This window comes from Postia placenta, assembly GCF_002117355.1.
Source record: "Postia placenta MAD-698-R-SB12 unplaced genomic scaffold POSPLAscaffold_1, whole genome shotgun sequence".
In the NCBI taxonomy this organism is placed as follows: domain Eukaryota; kingdom Fungi; phylum Basidiomycota; class Agaricomycetes; order Polyporales; family Adustoporiaceae; genus Rhodonia; species Rhodonia placenta.
Window position 1 is genome coordinate 1814507 of NW_020169832.1, and position 27907 is coordinate 1842413.

At 52.9% G+C, this 27907-nt stretch overlaps 11 protein-coding genes across 11 annotated transcripts; 6 read left to right on the forward strand and 5 right to left on the reverse strand.

Annotated features, from left to right (window-relative positions):
* Window positions 1-285: 285 nt before the first annotated feature.
* Window positions 286-3020, reverse strand: POSPLADRAFT_1051539 (hypothetical protein; the record flags this gene model as incomplete). The annotated part of the gene is made up of 2 exons (XM_024480180.1): window positions 286-1731; window positions 2949-3020. The coding sequence occupies 2 exons, from the start codon at window positions 3018-3020 to the stop codon at window positions 286-288; spliced, it is 1518 nt and encodes a 505-aa protein (XP_024344190.1).
* A 3357-nt stretch (window positions 3021-6377) lies between these two features.
* On the forward strand, window positions 6378-8044 carry POSPLADRAFT_1042617 (hypothetical protein; the record flags this gene model as incomplete). The annotated part of the gene is made up of 2 exons (XM_024478137.1): window positions 6378-7082; window positions 7586-8044. 2 exons carry the CDS (start codon window positions 6378-6380, stop codon window positions 8042-8044), a joined length of 1164 nt encoding a protein of 387 aa, XP_024344191.1.
* Window positions 8045-9276: 1232 nt separating this feature from the next.
* On the reverse strand, window positions 9277-9772 carry POSPLADRAFT_1127555 (hypothetical protein; the record flags this gene model as incomplete). Its single annotated transcript, XM_024483641.1, has 4 exons — window positions 9277-9345; window positions 9405-9458; window positions 9515-9582; window positions 9640-9772. 4 exons carry the CDS (start codon window positions 9770-9772, stop codon window positions 9277-9279), a joined length of 324 nt encoding a protein of 107 aa, XP_024344192.1.
* Window positions 9773-10579: 807 nt separating this feature from the next.
* On the reverse strand, window positions 10580-11168 carry POSPLADRAFT_1128315 (hypothetical protein; the record flags this gene model as incomplete). Its single annotated transcript, XM_024483726.1, has 5 exons — window positions 10580-10707; window positions 10757-10796; window positions 10845-10862; window positions 10931-10994; window positions 11044-11168. 5 exons carry the CDS (start codon window positions 11166-11168, stop codon window positions 10580-10582), a joined length of 375 nt encoding a protein of 124 aa, XP_024344193.1.
* A 383-nt stretch (window positions 11169-11551) lies between these two features.
* On the forward strand, window positions 11552-12851 carry POSPLADRAFT_1030457 (hypothetical protein; the record flags this gene model as incomplete). The annotated part of the gene is made up of 5 exons (XM_024476727.1): window positions 11552-11684; window positions 11741-12153; window positions 12206-12315; window positions 12366-12423; window positions 12483-12851. 5 exons carry the CDS (start codon window positions 11552-11554, stop codon window positions 12849-12851), a joined length of 1083 nt encoding a protein of 360 aa, XP_024344194.1.
* Window positions 12852-15415: 2564 nt separating this feature from the next.
* POSPLADRAFT_1176208 (hypothetical protein) lies at window positions 15416-17013 on the forward strand (the record flags this gene model as incomplete). Its single annotated transcript, XM_024488405.1, has 3 exons — window positions 15416-15563; window positions 15621-15912; window positions 15969-17013. 3 exons carry the CDS (start codon window positions 15416-15418, stop codon window positions 16885-16887), a joined length of 1359 nt encoding a protein of 452 aa, XP_024344195.1. The 3' UTR covers window positions 16888-17013.
* A 1820-nt stretch (window positions 17014-18833) lies between these two features.
* Window positions 18834-19743, reverse strand: POSPLADRAFT_1083792 (hypothetical protein; the record flags this gene model as incomplete). Its single annotated transcript, XM_024483020.1, has 4 exons — window positions 18834-19018; window positions 19072-19357; window positions 19412-19616; window positions 19667-19743. Coding segments are annotated over 4 exons (753 nt in total), but the record flags the coding sequence as incomplete, so codon positions are not given.
* Window positions 19744-20541: 798 nt separating this feature from the next.
* POSPLADRAFT_1176209 (hypothetical protein) lies at window positions 20542-21446 on the reverse strand. Its single transcript, XM_024488406.1, has 4 exons — window positions 21295-21446; window positions 20961-21203; window positions 20828-20909; window positions 20542-20775 (listed from the first exon to the last, which is right to left on the reverse strand). The coding sequence occupies exons 1-4, from the start codon at window positions 21430-21432 to the stop codon at window positions 20681-20683; spliced, it is 558 nt and encodes a 185-aa protein (XP_024344197.1). The 5' UTR covers window positions 21433-21446; the 3' UTR covers window positions 20542-20680.
* A 177-nt stretch (window positions 21447-21623) lies between these two features.
* On the forward strand, window positions 21624-23270 carry POSPLADRAFT_1042624 (hypothetical protein; the record flags this gene model as incomplete). The annotated part of the gene is made up of 6 exons (XM_024478138.1): window positions 21624-21660; window positions 21720-21862; window positions 21922-21984; window positions 22042-22718; window positions 22782-22944; window positions 23001-23270. 6 exons carry the CDS (start codon window positions 21624-21626, stop codon window positions 23268-23270), a joined length of 1353 nt encoding a protein of 450 aa, XP_024344198.1.
* Window positions 23271-25127: 1857 nt separating this feature from the next.
* On the forward strand, window positions 25128-25821 carry POSPLADRAFT_1042625 (hypothetical protein; the record flags this gene model as incomplete). The annotated part of the gene is made up of 2 exons (XM_024478139.1): window positions 25128-25334; window positions 25402-25821. 2 exons carry the CDS (start codon window positions 25128-25130, stop codon window positions 25819-25821), a joined length of 627 nt encoding a protein of 208 aa, XP_024344199.1.
* A 702-nt stretch (window positions 25822-26523) lies between these two features.
* On the forward strand, window positions 26524-27897 carry POSPLADRAFT_1030461 (hypothetical protein; the record flags this gene model as incomplete). Its single annotated transcript, XM_024476728.1, has 9 exons — window positions 26524-26657; window positions 26699-26873; window positions 26926-27063; window positions 27115-27234; window positions 27290-27469; window positions 27520-27582; window positions 27634-27702; window positions 27758-27799; window positions 27847-27897. The coding sequence occupies 9 exons, from the start codon at window positions 26524-26526 to the stop codon at window positions 27895-27897; spliced, it is 972 nt and encodes a 323-aa protein (XP_024344200.1).
* Between the last annotated feature and the right edge of the window lie 10 nt (window positions 27898-27907).

Here is a 27907-nt window from a genome sequence, read left to right on the forward strand (position 1 = left end):
ATAAGAGAGCTCTTCGCGTGATGAGTGCTTCTTTGTTCGGAGTTCCATCCATGTTGAAGACGGGGATGGGTTGGGGAAGAGGTTCTGTCCGAAGTTGATGCTCTCGGACGAATCTCAGGCTGATGAAGATTCCTGTTGCACCACTATCGATGAAAGCGCGTGCCTCGACGTCTTTTCGTCCCACAGTAATCGGAATGTGCAGAGCGCGTTCATTTCGGACTACTAGAATTACACGGGACAGTGAAACGGATACGGGCAGTGGTTGCGTCGGCTCACCCTGCCCCTTCAAAAATCCTCCATCGTAAGTTCTTCATACAGCTCCCGCTTCTCGTCAGCTGAGAGTGTCTTGATTCTGGCGCGGAAGTCGTCCTTCCCAGATCCTCCCTGGTTCGGCCTCCCACCCCCTTGTCGTGCGGCCGCTTTCTTGCGGCAGTCCTTGGCACTGTGACCCTTGATGTGGCAGTAGAAGCACAGGTTCCCGTCCCTGTGGAGCTTCCGATCGGCCTCATTGAGAACGGCTCCTAGTTCCCATTTCCTTCCTCCCGATGTGGAGGCGAAGGTTGATGCGACGGCAGCGGCGTCGATATCCATTGGTTCGCCATAGTCCCTGGTGTCTGTGACGACGAGAGCCCCCTGCTTGGCTGCGTTGGCGTTTCGTACTTCGTCGTACCAGGCCTTCATGGTGTTGGGTCGATCCCTAGCGACTCTTGTTGCGAGAGCAAAGTACAGCTCCTTCGGGAGTCCTTTGACAAAGTTGGCATGGAGAGTGTGGTAGTCGTTCTCGACGCGGTTGGTGCCATTGACCTCGGCGTCCTTGAGCTGAGCCTTCGATGCCAGCTGCTCGAAGCGGGTGACGTAGTTACCGAGGGAGAGTGCCGTCTTCCTATCCCTCTGTCGTTCAGGCAGTTTCATCAGGATTTGATGTGCCTTGATTCGCGTTCCGTGTTCAGGGAACACCTCTTCTAGGGTGGCGACAAAGTTTGCCCATGTGGAATAGACCTGGACTCCTCCTGCCGACTTCTTGTAGTACGCGTCCGCCCATGTCTTCCCCAGATCCTTCCTCATCAGCGCTACAGTGAAGGCGATCTTCGCTTCATCGCTGAGTTGGGTGTTGTTGGTGGCGACGAAGTAGGAGAGGACGCATTGGATGAAGCGTCTGAGGTCCTCTGCCTTTCCACTGAAGGGTTCAGGAGCGGGGATGTCGAGGCGAAGGGGTCGGTTGGCCGTTGACTGCTGGGATTGGTATGCTGCGAGGGCGATAGCGATGCGCTGATCAATGTCTTCTTGAGTGAATGTTGCCATAGGGACTTCAACTGGTGCGTTGGTTGGTGCAGGTGGAGCTGGTGGTAGTTCGATGTCTGGGATCTCGATGGGAACGTACTGAACTTCAGGGAGTTCGAGTGGTTGTTCGTTGATGGGTGACTGCACGCTTTCTGCTGTTTGTGTAGGTTCAACATCGATCCATAGGATGGTGAATACATCTTCTGGGTGAGCGGGTGGGTGTCTCTGGTAGTAGTTGATGAGTTCTTGATGGGCAACGACCTGCGGGTTTGGACCGGTTGCATGACACCAGGTGCCGCCTCGAGGGTAGATGGGAGCCCTTTTTGTAGAGGTGACGAAGCAGCGGTCTGCTCGGTCGTACTGGAGGAGCGGTGATCCTGCGAGGGCTGGTAGTCCCAAAGGAACCGGGTTGACTGTGTTGTTCGACGTAATGGTGGATGAGATGTTCGACTAGGTAAAACTAGGAACATAGCTTAGAAAGTTCGACCTTTTGATACAACGGTCTATACTCCTATACCGATGCCTGACTCGTAGACGATGAGCGAGGGCTTATGGACAGTACGTCGTCCTGAAGATCGAGCGAGGAAGTCGAGAATGACCACTACCCCAAGCGAGGAGGAGCAGAGACTTGAATGAATAACCAGGTCGAACTTAGGGTTCGACCGACTAATGGTACAACTATTTATACAAGTACCAGCTACGCACGGACTGTCACGAGTTGGTACGGCGTCTAGCTGTTTTTTTAATTTTTTCCCTTTCGCAGGCTCGAACCCGCGACCTCTGTACTACATGCCTGATATGGACGCATCACTATCTACTGTACGATTAGATTAGATGGGTGGCAGTGCACGGCACAGCTCGGGCTCCGCTGACACAGCCTCTCTGACTCACCGGCCCCCGGGGCCGCGTCAGCATGCTGTGCACGGACCAGCTGTGCACGGACCAGTGCGCACAGCCTCCCCTAAACTTCCCCTGTATATAAAGCCGGCCTCTGCTGCCCTAGGGACCTCAGTTTCGACCTCTTGTCCCTAGGTCAGTAAGCATCCCTTGTATTCCTTTTCTTACTTCACTAATATATTATCTTGTCCCTAGCCTTAGGTTTGAGCATAAGCTCACCATCGCTTCGGTAAGACCCAGTCGAACACCCCCAGCATCCTTTGTCTGTGTTTCCCCAGTCGCTTGACCCTAAGTCGCGACATGGACCATCGTGTCTGTGTGGTCGTGTTTAGTAAAGAAAGAAATGTAGTGGCACGATACCAGGTACGAAGTGCGCACGGACCCCATTATGTAAGCTACATAATGTTCAACCTGCGGGTGAGTGCTAAGACAGGCGCCAGTATGGGTGCTAGTAATACAAGGAATAGAACGGAAAGACAAATGTTTCAAACTCTGTATCACAATGTGGGATCAATGCAGGCATCTCTGGCGCAATGTACCACAGTGGGTGGCCCATCATGAGCCATTGTCAAATACCATAGCTATCGACTTGGAGCTTACTGCAGAAGGCATGAATCTTGAATAAGCAGTGTATTTTGTTTTTTTGTACAATAGCATGTCATAGGTACATTCCAAGTACTCCAATTGATACTGAAAATTAAGGCCTGGTAAAAATGCAAGTAAATAATATGCATGTCTGCTTATATGACAGCATTTAACGGTGCACTCACACTAAGGCCAGGTGCCGCCATGTATGACGGTGCATGCACACTGAACGCAGGGTGTGAAGTGCCGCCATACATGAGCGAAGCTGTGGATACGGATATGCAGGACTGATGCCGCCATGTACACCATCATACATGAGCAAGGGGGCTAACACACAGGTCAGATGCTGCCATATATGACGGTGTACATGCGCTGAATGTGGAGCACGACACATCATCATATATGCGTGAAAATGCGGGTGCAAGGCTGTGTCATGTATGAGCGGGGTAGCTGATATGAAGGTCAGTGCCGCTATGTATGACGGCACATGCACTGAATGCCGGGTGAAAGGCACTGCCATACATGAGCGGGGCAGCTGATACGAAGGTCAGCCCTGCCATACATGATGCCGTGCTCATGCTGAATGCGGGCGCGAGGCGGCGTCATGTATGAGCGAAGCAGTAGATACAGATACACAGGCCCGGTGTTGCCATGTATGATGGCACGCACGCACTAAATGCAGGGTGCAAGGCACTGCCATACATGAGCGACACAGCGGATATGCAGGTCAATGTGGGTGCGAGGTAGTGTCATGTATAACTCACCTGGATCGCTAACTAGCATGATCCATGTACAATGATTGACCGCTAGTTAGCGTAGATCATACATGGCTATGACAGTATCACCTGTGGAGGCCCGTATCATAGTATAAAATGACCCTGTGTGATGTACGTACCACACCAGGCTCCTAAAACCAGCCCCACAATCATGTTCATCACTCCTACATATGAGAGGCCAACTTAGTGTTATATACGAAAAAATAAAATCACATGATTGATCCAAAAGCGAGAGCATGTGAGAAGTCAGGATAGCCGAATAAGAGGAGGACGAACACTATAGAGGGGCTGGTGCAACTGGTCGCTGAGTCATCCCCGAGTGCTAAGGTTTTGGCATCTAAATAACTATTCCCTGCTCCTAACCCTGACGTAGGTCTTATTTTGGCTGGATTGCGGAGTAGCAATTCCAGCTGCAGTTCGGCACACCCTGATCAGCCTGTTAACTGCAATTGAAAGTGAGAAGTCGAATCCACTATTCAACTTCTTACATGACACTACGTGTCTAGATTAGAAGAAGTTACATAGATCATAGCCTGCAGAATATAATTTGTTACAATGCCTCTCTTCGGACAGTCTACAAGCATTTCTCCGATGCTTGAAAAAACATGAAAGAAACATACCTGAACTTCTGGTCTCCCTGCTACTCAGCGACAATGTGGCCTCCTGGTCAGTACTCAATGATATCACTGGATACATAGGTCCCATGATGTATACCCTTCATATGGCTCAGGCAACCCGTGCGCCTTTGCAGGCGTGGGTGCATGAGACTGCAAAGAGTGTGGCCTATCTGAATGAGATTATTGCACTCACACAAATGGAATAAATCAAAACCTATGTCAGGGTTAGGAGCGGGGAATTTAGGAACTGAAACCTCAGCGCTCGGGGATGACTTGGCGACCAGTTATGCCAGCCCCTCTATACACAGCCAGACATTCAAATAGACTGAGGTTGGTGCACTTCCTTTAGATCAGAACCTAAATAATTTTTTGTGCAAGACTCCGCCTCGATCTGAACTCAGTCTATACTGCCATCAATGAGTTTCGCTCTGCCTGAGACTCTACCCCTGTTGAATGGGCCCTCCTATCCACCCCTGTTGAACAGGCCCTTCTATCCACCCTGGGCTGAGACTTTCAAGGTCATGTGATGCATGCCGATTTGAGCTACACTCTGCCCATGTCCAATCTCAGTCCATATTGATATCGATGAGCCTCACTCCGTCTCGGAGTCCATCCTGGCCGAACCCACCTTTCCATCCGCCCCAGGCTGAGTTTAGCATGGTCATGTGATCCGTGTTTAAGTCTATGAAATGTGCTTGATCGAAAGGACTTAGCGACCAAGAGTGGAGGGGCACAAATAAGAACAAAGAAATGTGGTCAACAGAGCAATGACTGGTGCTCTGTCGTCATTTTTCTCTGCTCCCTGTTCATGTTTGCAACACCTGTCGCCTGGTGGTTTGTGCCAGTACCTCGCGGTTGTGCAAGAGCCTGTCAACTCATGTGCCCCCATGATATACTAACACATCTTGAGTCACAGGGCCTGCGCAAATATGCATCTGCACAGTGTGTGTTTGGTTGCAGAGGGCAGCGCGGTGGGGCTGAGCTGTTGAAGTATAAGCTGTGGCGCAGGACGCCTTGGAGTTCGATCAGGTACACTGATGCCTTGGCGCCCGGACATACGAGACGTCTGGTGGTGATGCGCCGGTGGCGCAGTGAGAACTTTGTTTGTTTCATATTTGGTTCACTATACAGTTCAGGTCTGCTAGGTAAAATACTCGAATCGCATATGCAGACTGGCTTCAGTTGCTCATAGAGATCGCACTGAAGCCAATATATTATTGTATAGCTGTTCCTCCCATCCCCGCATTTAACATGAGCATGGTAAGATTGGGTGGTGCAAGCACTGGTGAGTCCTAATATATGGTGATTGTGTATTGAAGGTGGTTGCTAATGAGTGAGTGTTTCTAATACAGGTCCAGCGACCTGATGCACAGGCTGCGAGCTGAACTAACAGAGCGGGTGGTGGGCATGTGTGCCCAGTGATGGTGCAATTTTCGTGAGTAGAGCAGGAGGCTGCATGCATGCTGAACATGCATGCATGAAGTAATTACGAACAGTGTCCTTGTATACTACACTGCATGCATTGCAGAATGGGCTGCGAGGGCAAATACATAAATTGTTTTATTTTCCACAAATACCAATAATTATGTCCATATAAAGGCATTATTCACATTATGTGGCGAGCTAGCACCTGACCAGGAGCGGCACGTGCTTTGGTGATGATTTCCGCCCGGGGCTCATGTCACTGACGTGTGGGGGCGGAGATGTGCGCTGATGGGCTCAAGCCCGCCCGTCAATTTGGTGCTGTGGCAGAGATAGGTGCTGATGGGCTCAAGTCCGCCCGTACCTTTTCCACCCAGACTCATCGATTATTAACCTGGGGTGGAGTGACAGAAAGTCCGCCCGTGTTGAGTACCGTGACCTCCCTGTGTAGCATTCGTCCTCCTCTTATTCGGCTATTCTGACTTCTCACGTGCTCTCGCTTTCGGATCAATCACGTGATTTTATTTTTTCGTATATAACACTAAGTTGGCCTCTCATATGTAGGAGTGAAGAACACGATTGTGGGGCTGGTTTTAGGAGGCTGGTACCGCACGCGATTGTCCCTTACGGCTTACGGGCATCGCTAAGCCCGTGGACAAACGCGCCCCGCGCCGTCGCACCGTTGTTCCAACAGAGGCATTGATGTAATACGCGTATGGGAAACTGTTGTGCCGCTAAACAAGCGCCACATCTCCCATGGGCGTCTACATATGTTTACCAGTACTGTATTCTACTACACATGTCGACACCGACTGCGTCCTCAAGTTCACAACCGACCCGCTCTCTTAATCGCCAAGTCGTCCTCGAAGAGGATGAGTACACGGAAGCTCTGTCACATATCATAGCCCGTGACTTTTTCCCTTCTCTTGTCCATCTCGATGCGACCAATGGCTACCTCGATGCCCTGCGCACCAACGACCCAGCCCTCATTCAAGCTTCCGTACGCCGTATTGAGGAGCTCACTACGCCGATGACCCGTCGTGATCGGCCATGGGAGACTCCTGCACAAACACCGTACCGCGCAGGACCCCTTGACACACCCATACATACTCCCCGGGGAGAACCTCCTGTGAAGCGAACCCGCTATGAGACCGACATGAGCCTTGACCACTTCCAGTCTAAGTATACCTCGGAGGATAACTCGAGTTTTACGCAGATTCTCGACGACGATAACAGGAAGCGGAGAGAGAAGTGGGCATGGGCGTGGGATGCGCAGAAGAGGGTCGAAGAACAGCGGGGGAAGATGCTAGAGGGAAGGGAGAGGCTTCTCATTGAGGCTCCAACAGCTACAGGGGTCAAGGAGAAGTTCCGGATTGAGCAACCTACTCCCGCAGGTCTGTTAACAGATGGTTCTGCTAGTTCGAACGGAGCTATGCAGGTGGAGAAACCAAGTGGGCCTGGCGACGAAGAGCACAACGAACAAGGCAAGGAGGTCGTGCTGACGGTTCTGGGAGACGAGGAAGAAAATGTAGTTGATGTGATGGCTCCCAAGAAGGACACTCGAGCTGCCGGTGTAGATGGCTGGAGGTTCAAGGTGCGTTTGCATGCCTCACCCACATATCATATCCACTGATCGAGTACGAGTAGACGCGAAATTCTCTAATGTTTCCGCCAGACGCAGACGTATCACCTTATGATCCATCTGCGACAAAAAGAGCGGCTGAGGTCAAGGGAGCACCCAAGACAATCAAGCATGGTAGCACCCGGCTACCTGAACAAGACGATTCAGTAAGACCTGTATCAGCGCCTCCAAGCCCTACTCGAAGTCGAATTGACGCAGCGATTGCCGGTACACCCTGTAAGCTTTCCCATCTTGACTCTTAGTGCTACTTTACTAACGAGCAGCTCACAGACCGACCAAAATCACCTACGACAGGCAGCTTCTCGCTCGTGCCCTCAATACCATCACCAACCCCCTCGGAGCTCGGCCCACAAGCAGTCAAACAGCTCGTAACATGGGGGACGCTCACTGGAACGCCTCGCGTCTTGTCCCAGTCAGACGACCCTATGGAGTCCTCCTCCATGGCAACCCCAAATACACCGTTTCGCATTGCTGAGCCGTCCCCCCGCGAGCGACTATCGCACAGGCTTTCGACGAATGCGTCGAAAAGCCTGCGCGCGAAAGCGGGTCTACTGGGTATATCGGGCATATCACGGACGCCTGTGGGCGGAAGTGCAACGAAGGGATCTATGGCACCGCCTTCGTGGACCCCAAGGAGAGCAGAGGGTGGGCTGACTCCCGCGGCAAAACGACTTCTCGACAGGTCAACCATGGGGACAGCCGCGGCACGGAGAGCTGAGGCCATGGGTAGGATAGCAGGCTGGGAAGGGAACGCCAAGCCGAAGGACAAAGACCTGAATCGCGTGAGGTGGACGCCCACTCCGAGTCCCGTAACGAGAAGATGAAGAGTATTTGGGCGGATGCTATTCGTGTGCAATTGCGACTGCGATTGCTTAGTCCTCGCTACTGTAGTATCTTTATCTTTATTCCGGACAACCTGTTGGACATAATCTCAATCCTGCACGCAGCAAACGATAATTTCCGTTGTACTACCTTGAATCTGATCTCAGAACTCACTACAAGCACGGTCAAATGCTACGCGGGAAATCTATAAACTGTAATGTGAATGACGCCATTTCCCGGGAGTCAGGAAATTCTTGAGGACGGCCGGTTTGCGCTCAACGGTCAACGTGCGTGCAGGGACACGTCGGACTCCAAGAATATCCTTCGTGGAGAACATCATCGGTAGCACATTGCATGGGCTCTTTGACGTGGTGGACACATATGTAGCGAGCAACCGGTGGGTGGCGGCCATAGCATGCAGGTGTGACAGATGAGGCCTTGAGGTGCAGTGCAGAGGCATGTAGGTTAGGAAGTGTTGATGGCGAACATTCTTCGCAGTGCGTTACTATGACAGTGGCAGGGCACACAGTGCATGCGGTCGCATTCTTCTCATGTGTGCACGGGAGCCCCGCACCAGGTTTCGTGGACCTGTCGCTGTCGGGCTGCCTCGTGCGCCGACTGGACATCATCATAGCGACTACAGAACAGGGAGTTTGTGTGGCAGTCACGTATGTGGCGTGCGCCTACGTCGACAAGACATCCGGGGAATATTTGTGTGTGTTATCAGATCCCCCGGAGCTTCGGGGAGTTTCTGACCGCGCCACTGCAAGATGGCTGCAAATGCGTTACACTACCAAGTAAGGATCTACAAGAAGGGCGGAGTGGGGAAATGCTCATCGGAGAAGCAGGCAATTTCATCATTATTCGCATCGTCATCAGACCCTTCAGTGGTGACAACCAGGAAGAGGATGTGCGTAGCGGACTCATGCGACTCGACGAGGAACCCGAGGCACTGGGGATGATAACAGACGGTCCAGCCACAAAGCGATGGCTGGGCGAGGTTCTGTGCCGCTGCCGTGCTCTGCTGCTCCACTTTCGCCGTAGACTACAATCTGCGTGGGAGGTCTATCGTTTCTGGGATTGCTGTAAGCTTACCATTTCACGTAAACACATACCTGGATGCCGGAGAAGTTGACCACCTCAGTCGTGGACGTCTGCGTCAACCATCCACCATGAAATGCCTTATATCGGTCACGTAGCTCGAAGCAAAGGGAACAGACAGATTCTTGATCTACTAGTACCCGTAATCGTTCTTCTCGAAGTCATAGACAAGCGCATCCTCGACCATGTCCAATATTGACATCTGTATGCCACGTGCCACTGTGAGCTCAATAGCACATATGCCGAGGACTCAGTTCTCACCTTGTATGCAATATGTTTTGCGTCCGGAATGAACTCATCACGAGCCTCTCTCGACTACACACAAGGTCTGTATAATCCCGAAATCTCTTGCGATGCAGATGTGTACACACCTTGAATTGAACGGTAAAAACGACATCGAAACCCTTGTCATGGCCTTCCGGGTTATTGTTGCGACCCCCTAGATTAGTGCGGCAACAGTCCCTCGCGTGTACGCTGATGCTGCTAGTGTATTTACCTCTTGGTCCATAATTGATCATGTGTTCGTTGTTCTTGTAAAGCTGGATCAGACCGTCCAAAATCTTGCGTTTCTGCTCATCCGTAGTGCCAGATTTGTACTTGAAAGCGGCAAAGCGAGTAACAGGAGCCATGATTAAGCAACTGGAGGACTAGAGGCTCTGACGATCAGGAAACCGACAAGAAGGCTTATATATCTCCTACGTTGCCGATGAACCCGGCACGAGGAGACAATATCGTTGAGACGGCCCTGAGGAGACTTCACTGCTGCACGGCAAGCTCATCGATTGCGCATAAGCGCTGTACTAAAGGGCCATGCATTGCATAGATGTGATGTTCGATCACAAGCGCAACCCGCCTCTAAACGTTTGGGGCGTGAAATTGATGAAGATGGCGGGAGTGTATAATTTGAGGTCTTGTATCAGCGTTAGAAGGTGCCCGCCTCCTATGTGCGTGCTTCAAGGGTCGACTAGCGCAAATCACCAGCACAACGCCGAGCCCTCTGGAAATAACCCGTGAAATAAGTCATATAACATAGAGAACTAAACAGGAAGCAACTGCCACACGGATTCACGTATCTGCCTCGGAAAGTCTCCGCCGTTTCACCTGAGGCTCCGCTTCCCCGTCAAAATCGCTGTCCTCTGTATCTTTTCGTTTGGTCTCGGGTGCCACGGATGTTTTGGTTTTCTCCTTAGTGGATGGCGGCGCAGCAGTCGGGGTAGCCTTTGGTTTCTTCTTGACCAAAACACCTTTCAGGGACTTCTTGGCATCCTTCTTGCCTAATGGAGGTGCTGGTACTTTGCCCTTTACGGTGTTCACGGCAGCGGGTGCGGGAAGGGAGGCTGTCGGCACAGCAGGTTTACTTGCTGCGGTCTCTCGAGCCGCGACGGCCCTGATTAGTGATTCAGGACGACCAAATATTCTGCCATGAGCGGAGACACCTACTCTCGAAAGTGTTTGAGCTCCTCGCCATCCATCTCCTTGCGGAGACGCTCTTCTTCTCGTTGCTTTTCCATTATGGAGTCTAAGAAGAGTACCTCATCTTCCTCAAGTGCACGGAACTGGTTGCCTATGGTCGTATCAGTGTTGAACGAACGCAAAGGCACGGGACTACATACCTAGTTTATTCCTTTCCTCCCACTCTTCTTGCTTGGCTGCCTAGAACGCATGAGACTCACGTCCCCGCTCGCAAGGGCTGCTGCTTACTCTGTTGGCAGCCAGTTTCTACGGGGTTGGAGATTGGGCGGGCAGTCTTAGCACAGCACGTAGGTAGCCAAAAACTGCGGACTCACCTCCGCAAGGCTGCGGCCATCGAAGGCGTCCTCTGCAGGAGGAGGCGGTGGCTCCTGCCCAAGTCTGGAAGCGCAGCATGAGAAACGGACGGGACCCAGGTTTGAAAACCAACCTAGCATACGCCGCTCGCCACTGCTCGTCGCGGCGGGCTTTCGCAGTCTCGACTTCCGATTGAGTGACAAAGCGAGAGCCGACTGCACCAGAGGAAATAGAAGGAATGGCGTCGAGATCGTCCATGGTGAACGTGAAAGGCAAGGCCCGCGTAAGGGCTGCGTGAGAACCCGAGGAGAACAGATGGCCGGCACATGCCAGTGCAATGGGCCCGGCTGCAGCTGCCTCTCATAACGCAGCCATCGAGCTCTCTCGCAGCAGCAGGAGACAGCCCCTCCTTTGTTCATTCTCCTTGCTCTCCTGTCTGCAACTTTCCTCCTGCGATGACCTCGGATGGTCAGTCCTCGGCCTCCGTCAACAGTTTCGACAAGTCCCACAGCGTCCGGAGCTCTCGCGCAGCCCCCTCGACCGTCCGCACCGTGATCACCTATCCTCGTGCGTGTGTGTCCCATTCTCGGACCCTTTGCCATTAGAATTCAGCCTGTTTCACTGATCAGCTTGGGCGCGTGATGAACCACCATCCCCAACCGAACGTGATTCCAACCCTGCGACGCTCAGAGCCAGCGACAATGGTCCGCGGCCGTCCGACATCACCTCCTACGACTCCACCTCCATACCAGAAGACCCAGGCCCTTCCCGCTGGTGGGCTTTCACACGGCACCGGCCAAATCTCTCGCAGACCACTCCACTCTCTGGAGCGCCCTCGCGGAAAGGCTTGCGTGAATGGGACCGCTCGCTGTCCATACCATGGCTTGGTGTCACGCACCATCGGCGGTCGCAAGAGGACAGTCCCGGGACGGGCCAGGCGAATGACCCAGAGACCCCTTGTCCTCCGGAGCAGCCGCGATTCGCTGCTGACCCCCTGCACGTCGATATCCCCCCTCACAGCAAGCCGCACACACTGGCACAGAATGTTACCCCGGGTTGGGACACCCCCTGGACAGCTAGGCCTCCAGACTTCTCAAGCAGGGGACAGCGTTCCAGAGATGAGCTCGTGGAATCGCCGTCGCCGACAGGTGTCCATCATGACGACAATGAGAAACTCAACTCATGGGCCAGAAGGCGGAAGAGAATCCGAGCATACATGATATACAATCCATATGTTCCATTAGTGAGTCGATTGCTTACTGAGTGAAACCACTTGTGCTAACACACAAGTCAAGCTGTTCCGCTTCATTAACATTGCGTTGACCACCGCCGCGCTTGCCGTCGCTATTCGCATACGCACAGTTGAACGCCATAACGGCATCATGGGTATTGTCGGTTCTTCTCCGTGAGTTCGGTTGATCACCCGAGGCACACTATTGGTGACAGTTTACTCAGGACTATTATCATCATATTCGCTTGCCTTACCCTGGTTCACGTCATGATAGCCATATACGTGCGTGCTCTACCTCGGCTGTATGCGCTCTCATTCACAGACTTCTGAAAAATGCTCAGGTCGAGTATTTCGGCCGACCTGTGGGCCTCTGGCACACATCCAGCAAGCTCGCATATACCCTCATCGAGGTCGTCTTCATCTGTGCATGGTCTGCGGCGCTCGCACTCTCTTTCGACAACTTCTTCACCTCTTTGATCCCTTGCGCCTCCTTCTCTAGCATTGCATGGTACAGCGAGCTCCCTCGTCTGACAATCCCGGGTGTCACTGGCAGCGAAGGCACCGTCGGAGACTACATCTGCGACGACCAGCTGGCGATGATCTGTCTCGTCGGCGTCGGCCTTCTCATGTACTGCTTCAACCTCGTCATCAGTCTCTTCCGCATTTTCGAAAGAGTCAAATACCATCCTACAACCATTCTACCCGCATAATATGGGGCACCTTTTCCGTTTCATGGGTGTCCCTTTTTTCTTGTCCCGATGACTCCTTGCACATCTTCACAGCGCTCGATGGATCGTTCCGGGGACGTCGTCCGGTCCCACGGTTACCGTCGAGTGATATATTGGCATCATACCACAAGCTCGTCAGCAGAACTATACATGTATCAACAAGTAGTTTGTATGAAATAGACCCTTGAAAGTCATTGAAGGAGCGCTGGTGTGTGTCTGCATGGACGTCGGAGCAGAGACCACATCTCTGGCGCGAGATGTGGACGTCATATGCCTGGGTAGGAATAAAGGCACACGTCTAACGCTCATATGCCATGCGCATCGTGTGAGCGTAGGTGATCATATGAAAGGCAGGGAGAACGACACAATGCAGCATAGACCGGGTAGTATATCTGAGAGGTGGGTGCTTCGCTGCGACGCCGAAGACACGCATGTCATGCTTGCAACGTAAGAGGTCCGCACGCACAATACGACCGACAGGCGAGACGTGCGGCGGTAGATGTCTGCTCTCAGACCAGGTATAAATGGCAAACCAAGAGTCGGAGTGGCCAGAATCGCTCTCACCACGGCGCAGGCAGCAGGCTGATGATCATGACCGTACATTCCATGCAGCGCTCTCCGCGAAAGCGCCTCCGCTTATCTGTGTAATAATACCTATATGGGCGTCGTAGAAGCAAGCGATGTCAGGCTGGTATCCACATGAACACCAGGCTCGCCATCTTTGCATGCGGTGCTGTAGCTGGTTTCACAGGATATTATGAGTACCTGAATATCTTCCTGATACTGATGGGACCTTCGCATCTCTAAGGCGCTGCCCGAAGACAGTGTCAGTCGGCGTTCGAAGCCATAGGGGCTCGCGCGACCGCCCGGTGAGGCCGAGCGCGGGACGGGGTGAGACGTCATACAGCACCTCACCTAGAATGAAATACGCCAATCGTGAGGGGTTAGAGCGGACAATCCAACCAAAGACGCAGATGGCCCGAAACAATGCAACTATAGGCTGTGAGGCTGGCAACGCATGATAGACGTAGACTAGCGAACGTGCGTGTCAAGGCTTGAAGGAACCTACAGAAGATAATGCCGGAATAAATGATATCAGACGGTGAACATGGTCGAAAAGTTGCGACGCTGGCTAGGGCGCCTCGAGGGCACCGGAATAGAGCTGCGAGGCCACCGAGATGTGCCCATCAATCATTGACGGGCTTCTTCCTCCCATCCACAGCAGCTTCTCGCTCACGACCTCATGGCTGTTCAGAAGATGTGTCCAACGGATCTTGATGATTGCCCGATCGAGGACCAGTGCAGTGCAGGCCGTGCGAGAGCTGCCTTTGCGAACGGCCCTCCGCTAGCTGATAGAGCTTATACAGCTGAGGAGTGACCAGGAGAAGCAGATCGTCTGATCAGCGGCGCGAAATTTCACCATTGGAATCATCTTTAGAGTTCGGGAGCATCGCGCCTGCAATGCACAAAATACATTCATCTCCGCACCGATGTCCGGCTTTCTCGAGGCCTGGCGTGCGCAGTGATGACAGGCGCAAAGTCTTCCACAATTCCACACGGGCTTGGTGGGCATGAAATGTCGCAAGCCCGACGGCCGACGGCGCAAACTGACGAACGTCATGTCGGAAAGCGTCCGGGTTCCCGGAGGTTAGTGCGTCGCGGGAGTGAGCCGGGGAGCAGGGCACATTGTCATGGTCACCAGTCATGTATCATCTAAAGTGGGACAATGTAAATGCGCCCATGGCCCGGCCAGCGCTCCATGCGAGCGGAGTATTATGGGCGCATTTGTCGCGTTCCGACATATGCTACACCTCGGGTATGTTGCCACAGCTGTCATGGTCAGTGGATCAATGTCAGCAAAGTTGCTCGTTGAAGGTAGTGCACTCGCACCAACGCACCTCTTGGTATTTTCCGGCGAACCAGGATCACTCGCGTGATTGGCATCGCTAGCATCCCGCGTCGCATAGTAGAGGACCTACCTGTTAGGTCTGATGCAGCTCCAGGGGGGCTTGATGGTCAAACAGAGCATGACGCTGGAACACCCGTCTTATCCCGTACTAGCCGGCGCAAGAACATATGGAGAAGAGCTGGATATGTCTGGGTTCGTAGGTAGATCCTGCAACAGCGGTGCTTGTGAGCATAGCCCTGATGCAGCGGCGCAGCCTGGATTTCTGAGGGGAGCTGGCTGGCCTAGACCGGGGCAGTCGGGGATGCTAGATCGCTGTGGATGGACAACGAGGACGTCGGAGGAGAGGGCATAAAGCTGATGGTGGCGTAGTGACACAAATCCTGGAGGAGCCGCTGAGATTTCTCGGGCTGCATATGGACCCATTCGTGTCCGACGCCGGCGCCTGCTGACCTCGCCTCCGCCATCACGGACCCTCGCTCGGGCACAACATCATTGTTAGCGCCCACAGCGCTCTTCTCTTCCACCGAGCTCGTCGGATCCTCAATCCTTCTTAAACCTCGCTTTCGAAGATCATGACCCCCACTCTCCTCCGACCACACACAGCATCTCACAACCTCCACTCCCCCTTCTCACAACCATGACCACCGCGCTCCGTGCTTGGGATGGCCTCCCCGCCGAAATGAAATTGTCCATAGTCGATCTCCTTGATTTCGACTCCATCCAGTCTCTCGCAATGGTCAATCGCGAGTCTTACACCCTATGTGTCCCGTCTATCTTCAGAGTGAGTGCTCTTCTAGCCCGCAAGTCTCTCACAGCCTGACACCGATCGTGCCTGCAGCAAGTGAAAATACCCAGCAGCGAGGACCTCCAGACATATTTGTCCAGTGTGCCCCAGTCGTACAATCAGTGCATCAGGCGCCTCAACATCTGTACCAAAAGCTCCACTACTCAAGCACCACCCCCCGGAGTGACAGATGCAGTGTCACAGCTCCTCGGTCAGTGTCCCCAATTGGAGGACTTGACCCTCGGCCTCGCCAGCTCCCTGTCCAAGTCTGTCATCCCGTGTTTCGCCAAGCTTCGCTCTCTGACCAGCCTTACCATCAATCATTGTGGCGATGAGGATACATCCCCATTGTTAGTGCTCGTCCTGCCTTCTAAACGCGCGTCTCGTCTGATAGCTATGCACACAGGAGCGAGCGCCTGGTCGTCTCCATTGCAGCGTCTGTGCCCAACCTCACGCGGCTCTCCCTCGACCGCGTCACCCGCTCCGCGCTCCACGCCCCCGAGCTCGTCGGCCTATACCCGTTCATCCCCATCGTCGCCGGCGACGAGGACATCCCCGACCACCCGCTCCTCGGCGCCGAGCTGCGTCTGCCCTCGCTCCTGCGCCTGCCCACGCTCACGAAGCTGCGCATCCGCGACACGCACCTCGGCGACCCGCAGTGGTCGTGCACGCCCGTGCACTGCGCGCTCGAGGTGCTCGACCTCGGTTCGTGCTACCACGAGTCGCTCGACTTCAACCGCGTCTGCACGGAGCGCATCATGGGCGCCGTTGGGCACACCGTCGACGAGTTCGCCCTCAACACCGCGCTCACGCCGCAGACGTTCCAGTACGCGCGCCACGCGGACACCCCGCCCCTCCATCGCCTGCGCAAGGTGCACCTCACGCCGCTCTTCCCCGTCGAGAACGTCGTCGACACGCTCACGACGCTCGCGGACTCGCCCATCGAGCAGCTGTCCGTTCAATGCCACGAGGACGACGTCGAGGACATGTGCTCCGCGCTGGAGGACTTCTTGAGCCTTCGCGCTGAGCGCGGAGAGCAGACACTCTATAAGCACCTCTCTGAGATCACCGTCAAGACGGTGAGCGACCTCGCGGACGGTCTTTTCGGGCCGTTCGGTGTGGACACCAAGTCGTCTCCGGTGACTTTGCCTGCTGAACATGTCGAGGCGATCAAGCGCGTTCAAGACTTCCTCCGCGATCTCAGATCCGCAGGAAATGCAGACGCGAGTGCACGGCCATGCGACGATTCATCTGAGGGAAGCCAAGACAAGGCAGATCAGCTTCCTCCTCGCGAAGTGACACTCGTCTCGAGCATCAGCGTATGACGTCATATTTTCTTTACCTTGGGATACACGAGGCGCCGTCAGACATTTTGAAATGTATATACCCGGAACTTGTCTTTGTACACGTCGATTAGAGGGGGTTCAAATTATCATTGGCTTTCCCTGCTTAATCCGTCACCGAAAGGGCATGCGCTCGACGCGCGGCCGTCGCACACTCGCGAGTGTGAGTTAATGTGCAAACCGTGTTGTCGCGCTTACGTACGTGACAATATTAGGTTGTAGTAAGTAGCCGTCGATAGATGATATAGCCGATGAATGGAAGCTACAGGAAACGGACGGTGGAAAATAAAATAAAGAAGCTGGTAACACAACGGCAAGAATGAGCGTGATGTGGGTTTTCTCGTTAGGGGCGGATATCATCATAGTGTCATGGTTATAAAAAGAGCATGAGTGTACAGCCACGAACGCAGGACGACGGGCACGGCCGTGTCGTAACCTCGGGAGGGACGATTCGTCAGTCATTATACTTGGGGATGATAGCGAGGTCGCGGGAAGAAGGCGGCAGAACAAGCTGACTGGGGTAACGAATGGGGATGATCAGACACGGCTTCGTCCGTGCAACATAAGAGAGCACTGACACAAACCGGGAAACGCAAAACATTCACAACTGATAGAGGAAACGGTATGATCATCAGAGTCCATTCCTACCGTAAAAACGCTGTGTTGCTTCCGGATCGCGCGCGCGATAGATCTCTCTTCTTGCCTCCGATGTCATCAGCATCCCCGGTGCTCCTCCGTCCCCCGGTCGGTAACGGCTTGCCTATCCGACTCTGTGACATCGACCCCGGCACTGAGTACTTTGACGTGGGCCGCACACTGACGTTCACGTGTGGAATGTGCATGCCAGGGCTTGACATTGACGGCGACCGCGGCGGGTTAGACCCTAGGGATGACCGCTTGAGCTGTGAGTACGCCCCAGACCCCGATCCGGTGGACACCTTCAAGCCATTATTGGCGCCACCGTACGTTGGAATGGGGAGGAAAGTTGGAGTGGACGGGCGGGAGGACGGAGTTGGGATTGAGCTGATGGTGCTTGACGTCGCGTTCGTGCTGACACTGCTCCGTCCTTCTGTAGATACCGACAGGCGCGACGTGGGCCGACGGATTCCCGATTGCATTCCGCTCTGTGACATTGCGCTCGGAGCCCTGGGAATGCCCGACGGGGATGATTCGTGTGGAGGAGTCGCAGGCAGTTTGAATGATGACGGTGCAGTAGGACTTGACGTTCGTCTTCTTTCCTTGTCCTTATCTTTGCGTGGCGAGGGCGAGTCTTCCATGATCAGCACCCACCCTGACGCGTCCCCAACCTGCGCTCGCATTGGCTCAGAGTCCAGGTCGATACTCTGCCGTCTCGATCGGGCATGCGCAGCTCTTTCATCATAACTGGCATGACTAGCATGACTGGTGGATCTCAAAGAAGAAGTGGACGGAGCAGGAGATACAGTGGCCGACGAGGGTCCAGCCTTCGGTGGCGGCGGCGGTGGCGGTGGCATTGAGTTCGCGCCCGCCCGGCTGGTGACACTCCCCATTCTCAGTCTCGGAACGCGCGTGTGTATCTTCTGCTCCAGAATTTTCACACGAGCCCGCATCTCGGAGACCATCTGGACGCCTTTGCTCCTCGTCGCCGTCATCGGAACACTGCCCGTCGTATTCGATGAATTGGTGCTTGATGTATTACGACTGACGGCAGGACGAGGCGCAGGTGTCCGACTTGGCGCGCGAGATGGTGTAGACGAGAGCGATGGGACGGTACTTGAGCGGGAGAAACCTGAGATTCCCCCAGGTGGGGTCGACAACATAGTGCGAGGAAGGTGTTGGGCGAGTCGCTGCATTGAAGGACTCTGCGAGTATGCAGGGACGCCTGGCGACTTTGCGGTGCGAGGAGTGGTGAACAAGGGCGACTCTTTCGTTGGGCTCTCTTTCCCGGCAGATAAATCAGTCAAGGAGAGATCTGGCGGAATAGGAATGTTGAGGAGATTGTCTTCGGACACAGATGGTGTGCTGGGGGATACTATAGACGATGGTGCAGAAGAGCCTGACTCTGTAGCAGTTGTAGGACGAGCATGAGCAGCACCCAGCTGGTCCTTCAGGATATTGATCTCCTCGTTGGCATCTTTGCGAGCGTAAGCCGTAAACACTGAGCGCATATACTGCCGATGAACATACCCCTTAGTTCATCCTTCAAGCGTTGACTCTCCTCCTCAACATTTGCTTTATCTAGAAGCTCGTGCTCGAGCAAGATCTTCTCTTCCAGCACCCGCGCATACTTCCCTTCAATATCTGCGAGACTGGATGCGATCGCCCGCTCGTTCCTCTCCAAATCGTCATTGCCCATCTCCAACTCCCGGAGTTGAATCTTGATCCTCTGATAATCCCCGCGCAACGTGTCCAATTCGCGTTGCAGTGAAGTGGTTGTGGTATTGTGCGTCGTTTGTAGCGACATGAATTTGGCCTACAATGTTGACCCTTAGCAGCAAGGCCACATACATGCAAGGGCGACACACACCTTCCACTCATCCCTCTCCTGCTCGGCTCTGGCTACCTTCACCTTCAGGTCCTGCTGCGCTTTCTCGGTCCGCTCCAATTCTCTCTCAAGTTCCTCCTCCAACTCTTTACTGGAATGGTGGAAGTCATCGAGTTCGGCGCGAGTTTCTGCCAGCATATCGGCGACCTCAAAATACTTCACCTTCCAGTCAGTCGAAGGAGTAAAGCTGGGGGGGATATCAGCAACGTGCATACATGCCAAGCACGACTGCTTCACTTGATTGCATTGTCATCGAACGCAGCCATGCTTTTGTCTTTCCTTAGCACATCTGTGGCTTGGAGGACAGCAGTCATGGCAGAGACTACAACACAGAGCGAGAACCGGGGCGGAAACCAGAGCCAGAACCAGAGACGAGAGGGAGTCGAATGCCGTGAGATGGGTCAGCCGGAGAGTTCAGTTGTCGTCCAGACGCCACGCGCTGTTCCCTTTCCAGGCGCACTGTCTCCCTTTACCAACAGGCTTCCATCTGGTTCCATATTTCCTGCTTTGGAGCATAATGGGCATTACCATATTCAGACGCAGGGGCCTGGCTTTGTGATCGGGACGATCGGCATGTATTTATAGTAGCCCTCTGAAATTGCAGTTTCTGCTCGAGCGATGAAAGCCTCAAAAATATCTGTATCATGCCTTCGTGCCGCTATTCCTACTGCCGAGTTGCAAGCACAATGATCCAACTTTGTGGCCGGCCTTAGGGAGTGCTCGTCTGCTCAACGTCCGCTCAACTGGCGAGCATGTGCATTTGGTAGCTATCATACTCAGCCTGTCTTTAATGACTCGTCCATCAAAGGAACACTTCACGAATGTCTGCTCTCATCGGCAAGATGGGGCTGCAGCTGGCACGCAGATATCCAGGAACATTCATGCAGAAAGTATATGGTTCTACATACGCTGCTCGTAGATGAACGTTCATCATCGCCGCAATCTGCGGCTTCCTCGGGGTTGTTGTGACATATTTCTTCGTCCCAGACATGATAAACAATTCCTTACTTACTTAGCCGTTAACAGTTAGATAGGTGAGATTGATGACGATCATTCTGTGTTCAAAGCTGGTGAGGACGCAGGCATCACGAGGAAAGCAGTAAACAAGCAGATGCATGGGATGCGGACGTAGAGCGGTCCATTGGTAGGCGAGGCCGTCCACTGTCATGGCTCTAGAGCCATTCTAGAAATACAAACGGCATGCAGATCGATACATAAAACAAAGGACTGATGAAGGCTGCAATGTAGATGCTACAGTCCTTCTGGTTTTGCACACTTGCGTTTTTCGATTCTGCCTGTTCTTGGACATCGCATCTCTTGCCACGAAACAGGTTCCATTGTCACCCCTACATCTATTATCGGCGTCCCGAGCGCCAGAAACTGCAAGTAGATACTCACCTGCCTCGCTTGTAGCGAATATGACTCCAAGGTCGTTCCGTGCGGTGGTCACATAGTAGCTTCGAGCATCGCCCAAGGATATCTATCTAGGGATGCAGATAGTCGACCCAAATTTTGAGGGCGTGCTGCTTACCACCAAGCCCTTTACGACATCTCCGCCTCTGAAGCAGTCAGCGATCTTAACCTTGTCTTTCTCGGTCGCTCTGACATCCTGGACTCGGATCACGCCAGTGAACTCTTCGCCCGGTGGAAGGGGGACCCCATCAACAACCGTGATGGACAATACTGCTTGCTGAGGAGACAGCCGCGACACAAAGCCGAGCACGGTGGAATCAGGCGATGGCGGATGCGGTCGCGTACGCGGTATTGCCAGCGCCTATACTCGCGGCGACAACGAAGGACAGACGACGGAAAAGCCACGACGAAGTTATTTAGAGTACCATGGGTGAAACAGAGAGGAGACCGACAGATCCTTCATAGCGCGGCACACCGACAAGGCTTGCTCTTACATGACCATCTCTGGAGTAGATGCCGCCCGCAAGTTGAGGAACGGGGCCCCGTGGTAGCGGAATTGGCTGGCCAGGCAAAACCAAGTCGGACGACATCAAGTGGGTCGAATAGCGAGGGATAAAATGAGAAAAGCTGGGGAAGTGGGGAGGTGTAAGCACCCGAGAGCTGCCGAATCCGGCGGCCCGTCGCCAGCGGATTTGTGCCTGTTTGCCTGGTCGTGTCATTCATCTTCATCCTCCGTCCTTCGTCTCGCCCCGTCTCGCCTCCATCCCGGTCACTGTCCACCATGGCCTCTGCTCTCGCCCGCAGCATTCTCACAAGACGTGCGTCCACGAACGGTACTCATGTCGCGTCGCCCTACTAACGCAGACGTCATGACCAGGTCTGCACGTCTCAGCGCGGAGAAATGCGCTCTCAAAATTCACCATGCCCGCAATGAGCCCGACAATGACAGAGGGTGGCATTGCGTCTTGGAAGAAGAAGGAGGGAGAGTCTTTCGCTGCGGGTGATGTCATCCTGGAGATCGTATGTTCTGTTCATTACTACATATGTATGCACTCACGGGCGTTGCTCGCGCGTCACAGGAAACGGATAAGGCGACGATTGACGTAGAGGCCCAGGATGATGGTATTCTTGCAAAGATTATCGTACGCCTATGCACATTTTATGTCTTCGCTTGTATATTAAACCCCCGTCTGCGATAGGCTCAAGATGGTGCCAAGGGCGTTCCCATAGGAGCAATCATTGGCGTCGTAGCAGAGGAGGGCGACGACCTCTCCGGTGCGGACCAAATAGCGTCTGAGGCTTCCTCTGCACAGGCACCACCTCCACCCAAGGAGGAAAAAGCGCCTGAACCTCCCAAAGCTGAGTCTGCACCCAAGCCGTCCGAGCCCTCATCGAAGACGGAGACCAAGCCCGAGATCCCGAAGGGCGACCGCATTTTCGCGTCTCCCATCGCGAAGAAGATCGCGCTCGAACGCGGTATTCCTCTTGCGAAAGTCAAGGGCTCGGGTCCGGAAGGCCGAATTCTCCGCGAGGACGTGGAAAAGTACCAGCCTTCCGCCAGCGCCGCTTCTACTGCATCGTTCCCGCAGCCAACATCATCTCTCCCGGACTATGTTGACACTCCTGTGACGAACATGCGTCGCACCATCGGCACCCGTCTCACGCAATCCAAGCAGGAGATCCCACATTATTACACCACAGTGGACATCAACATGGACAAGGTGGTGAAACTGCGGGAGGTCTTCAATAAGACTTTGGGCGAGAAGGACAAGTCCGCGAAGCTGAGTGTGAACGACTTCATTATGAAGGCTGTTGCTCTTGCCCTGGCGGACGTTCCGGAGGCCAACTCTGCGTGGCTGGGAGAGGTAATCAGGCAGTACGTCACCGTGTTATTTTGCTTAGTGTGTGACCGGTGCTGATTCATCCTATGATATTCTAGGTACAAGAAGGCGGATATCTCTCTCGCCGTCGCTACTCCCACGGGTCTCATTACACCCATCGTCAAAGACGTGGGTGCGAAGGGTCTCGCCACAATCTCTGCGGAAAGCAAAGCACTTGCCAAGAAGGCGAGAGATGGCAAGCTGCAGCCCCAGGAATATCAGGTAATTTCGAATCATTCCCCATTGACTGAGGAAGTATCTGACCTTGTCAATGCCAGGGTGGGACATTTACGGTGTCAAACTTGGGCATGTACGGCATCTCACACTTCACGGCCATTATCAACCCGCCCCAGTCGTGTATCCTTGCTATCGGCGCGACACAGCCAATACTGGTACCTGCACCAGAAGAGGACCGTGGCTTCAAGGTGGCGCAGATCATGAAGGTTACGCTCAGCGCAGATCACCGAACCGTTGACGGTGCGGTCAGTGCTCGATGGCTGACGGCATTCAAGGGCTACCTGGAGAACCCCTTGACCTTCATGCTCTGATTAGATGCAGATGCAGAAAACGCTGTCGGTGTCGACACCTTAGATTGTTACTGCTCTTACCATTAGTCATTGCATATTAGCTTAGTTATGTCATTGTTGGGTAACGGAGCTGTTGTGGATTTAGCGCCAGATTGCAGGCTTATGATTGGGCGTCTCTAAGTTCCTAAGTAGGACGCAGAATGGTCACGTCTCTTTGGTAACCCGACGCGTCGGTGGCGGCCCTTCGCAACGTACCTTCCATAATCCATCGCGCCTCGGTCACATCGACTTTGTACCAGGAGTATGCCAACTGACAATGCATTCTTTGATGAGGAAATCAGACTTCAACAAGCAACGCTGTTTCTCACACTCACGAGGGAGAGCTGCGCTCTACGCAAAGAGCGAGAGCAATCACGGGAACAGGCACGTAGCAACATTTGGTCCACGATAGCTCGCTAGTGTAAACCAGCCACCGACATACAGCTCGACCGTTTGACGAAACGTATAACAGAACTAGAAAGCGAATGCAGGAGTTCAAAGGCGGGTGCAGTTGCCTCGGATTCAGCGCCCAATTTGGGGATCCAAGGCCTTCAAAACGACTTGAACGCCCTAAAACAAGACGTGAGTGAACACCTTACTACGCCTGCTGCGTCGCCGTCGCTGCACTTGGCCTGTAGTTTGCGAAAAAGGAGGTCGAGAATGACAAGGCTCAGACACAGCTCACTGTTGTGCTTGAGGACAACGTCAGATTGAGACGGGAGGTTGCAGAATTGCAAGAAAAATGCTCTCATGAGGTCATTGCATCTGCTGAGGAAGTAAGAGTTGTTCAGAAATTCCCAAATTTCAATGATGACACTGATGCTCTTTTCATGGACAGCGTAATGACCTACAGAGGGCTTTGCAGGAGCAGGAGCAATCTGCTCGAGAACAGCTCGACATTCTGAATAGGCTAGTAAACTCTCTTCAGGCTCGACTGAAATCAAAGGATATTATGGTGAGCGTGCTCCATGCTTGTACCGTGTTATAAGCTGACAGCTGTGGAAGCTTCAAGAGAGTCAAGCTGAATTACAACGCATTCGGAGTGCGATATCAGACGTCAATCCATGCAAGGAACCCACATCTGCAGAGCTCGCGATCTCAGGTCAATCACAGGACGAGGTACCACCAGTGCGTCTTACTACATTTCATATTGTCTCGAACGCTCGTCATACATCATGCATAGCTTGGACATCAGCAACTTATGGAAAGATTGAATCAACAACGACTCGAGGTAAGCATGTAACCTGGATGCTATCTCTGGTCGGCTGGAAATGCGTAGATAGAGCGGCTGAGACACATGAATTTAAATGGAATTCATCTCAGGGATGTCGAAGGCCAACTCTCAGCACAGGCAACATATCGCTCCGTGTGCGTTGGCGTCGATCCATCTGAGCTTGCGGTGGCAGCACCTACGAATGCACGGCCGGAAAGCATTTCGGCGTATGTCTATAATTCCCTCTTACGTGAACATGTCACCGATTGATGTTGCTGGAGACAGGCATCCTGCACGCCATAGGACATCTACAGCCGACAAAACCGTGGAAGAGCCTTTTGACTTGGCTGAACATGCGTCTCCACTGCCGAAGCGTCGCCAAGATATCCTTGACGGTTTACCGGGGATTCCTGTTGCCTTGCCTGCAGGCACTGAGCAAATCTACTTCACGAAGACTATGTTGTCGCAGATTTTGGGCGGTAGTATGCAGGGTCTGGTCGTTCGGTGAGAGCTTGGTCTCCCCGTGAGCATCTGGAATTGAGGTTCTGATTATTGGTTCCAGAATAACTGGAAGCGCAAAACCTCTTGCGATTAGATGGCAGGTCGACGAATATCTTTGCCCAAAAATGGATCACAACCCATGGTCACCCACAAGCCCTGGTAAACATGGGTATATGCAAGTTGGGTTGGGACAAGACAAGGCGAGATTCAATACGCCGGAAATCCGGCACATATTCGTTGGTAACGGCGGTCGCTTCAAGTATAGTGGGAAGTACGAGGTTTCCCGGGTAGAACCCTTGTCGGTCGATGAGTGGAATACACTGCCAGACAAAGTGCATTCATTCACTCACCGCCACCTGTTACTCTCTCTCATATTTCACTGTTCCCTTGCACTATCAGGTCAGGCATGAATACTCGAAGACAACCTCCATCAAGGAAAAACATCAAAATCACGGAAACGTAGCCGAGATCTACAACAAGTACCAGGATGGACAATTGCTCGCTCCCTGCATCCTTCTCAAATGCATCGAGTTTGATCTAGATTTCTTTGATGACCTTATAGCTACAGCTCGAGGTTTCACATCTCTGACCATGAAAGCATCTGCTGTGCCAAAGAAGAGGAAGGATGCCCCCATCGCCGATGCAGTAAGAGGTTCATCCCAGATCAAAAAGCCCAAGATCATTGTACCAGCACCAAGTACACGGAGAAAATCGAGCCGTATATCCTCGACACAGCAGATACCAACAGCCGGGCTCGTTGATAATGACAGTGATGACCTTTCATCATTATCATCATCTTCTGGCATTGAGTCGGAATAGGTTCCAGACCGAATACTCGTAAGTCTATGACTCAAGTTTTCTCCATCTGCTCCTTTCAACAGTACCTTCGCATCTTTTCTCGACCACCATATACTAATCACATTAATCTGACACTGTAGAATATGTTTGTTGTGTAATGGTCGCTCCACACGCAGTATACTGCCTACGATCTGAGTATTGTATACCACCTCGCCAATTTGCGAGCGGGTCCTCCTATTGAAGTTGATCACTCGCATCACCGCTTTATTGCTTTATATGCTGGACCTCGATATCATCACTGCTGACTTGAGGATGCCCTCGCTGCGAGGAAAGACTTGTAGAATAATATTATAATCAACTCACCGGCGTTATGTCATACAGCCAATCCATCCATTTGCATTCTATAATGCACAATCCATGTTGAGTCGCAGTCACAGTGGCTGGTACAGTGCAGCGACAGATTAGATTAGATCGCGGGATGACTCGGAGCCCAAGACGGGACAAGCATCGAAGAGCTGCACTTCCTATTCCTCACCCACATAGCCTCGTCTATCGAATCGACATCTCAGGTGCACAGAAACTGAAAGCATGTAAGGTAGAGGAACTCAATTCAAGGATTTGCGCTTGCAGGGAGAAATTTACGGAAATCAAATTCCAGGACCCCGGTCGCCGGTAGCACTCCATGAGAGTGGCGGTCTTGGGCGCCTCTTGTTGCCACTAGACATGGACATCGTAATCGACGGGGAAGCGAAGGTGCAACAGGCTCGACTTTACCTCAAGGTCACGGAGGAGAATCTGAAGTTACGGAAGGCTCTTGCCCAAATACAAGAGGAGGCAAGTGTCTTGCCGAGTATTTCGTATCTATGTTAATGATATGTGCCGTATGGAAGCGAAATAGCCTGAAAGAATTCAGTGCAAAGTTGGAATCAGAATGTCAGGACATCAAGAACTCTATGTCAGAAAGCGCGACCGAGGCTGTGGCGCTGATGCAAGCGGACGTTGTAGAGAAGTTACAAGTCATGGAATCGAGGATTGACTTCTTGAACGGCCAAGTGATAAGTGTCACCAGTCAGGTGCGTCCCTGTCATCCATGGTCCTAGTCATATCTTCATTATATATCGACAGCTTTCAAGGAAGGAATCAGAGAAACAAATACTCATGAGACATCACGAGCGCCTCTTAGAGGACAACGCAAGACTGAAGAGAGAACTCGAGCACATTTACACCGAGAGCACAAGCGAGACCATTGCGCTTATTGAAGAGGTAAGTAACTACTCGATGTCTGCGTGATGGCTGTGAGATGTACGCCTACAGGCTAACAGCCTACGTGAGACAATCTCTGCCCAGTGCGACGAGGTTAACGATCGGGCAAAGATCAGATCGCATGAGAGCACGACGGAATTGCAGCGTCAGGTTGAGATAAAGAATACAATGGTGAATATTGTCACGATTTCCGAAACGACTACCAACGCTCGTGTCAATAAAACAGCTGCAAGGTGTAGAGTCCAATCTCGCGGCATCGCAACTTCTTTGCAGCGAACTTCAGTCGAAACTGGACAGAATAGCCTCAGAGCACAACGAAGCTCAGCAAGCAAAGGTTGTCCAACTGGAACAAGCGAGAGATGCCCAAGAGTCAACTTTGCGCCAGCTGGACGAGGTCAGGACACAGGTATGCTCGTGCTTATTGTATTTAAAACTCGTATTTCATACGCAGGACAGTTCCTAGACACCTCTCGCGAGAACCAAGAGCTGCTCAGGAAGTTCACTGAGCAGGACATAGAGGTTGGTCTGAAATTTCTGTAGTGAACCGAGTTGGTATCCATCTTCCCTTAGGTACAGCGGTTCCGTCAAGCCGCAGAGCTATTGCAATGTTTTGTCAGCTCACCTAAGAAACCTCGGGATGTAAGTTGAACATCTGTTGTTGACAAACATGTGCTGGAAAATCAACCGCGGCCAGGCATCGAGTACTACACTGAGTACCAAGGCCGTAGATGAGTTCGTGAGCGTGATGATATGCATTGAACTCGAGCTCACGATGTATTACAGGTCAGAGTCTGTATCTCAAGCACAGAGAACACAGTCTGTCACAACATCTAGCCGCAGAAGC

Coding starts and splice junctions, on each gene's coding strand:
- POSPLADRAFT_1176209 (XM_024488406.1), bottom strand. CDS start 21,432: ATGTCGTCCGACTTGGTTTTGCCTGGCCAGCCAATTCCGCTACCACGG. Junction 21,204..21,294: donor TGCCGCGCTATGAAGGATCT/GTCGGTCTCCTC, acceptor CCGCGAGTATAG/GCGCTGGCAATACCGCGTAC. Junction 20,776..20,827: donor ATTCGCTACAAGCGAGGCAG/GTGAGTATCTAC, acceptor TAATAGATGTAG/GGGTGACAATGGAACCTGTT.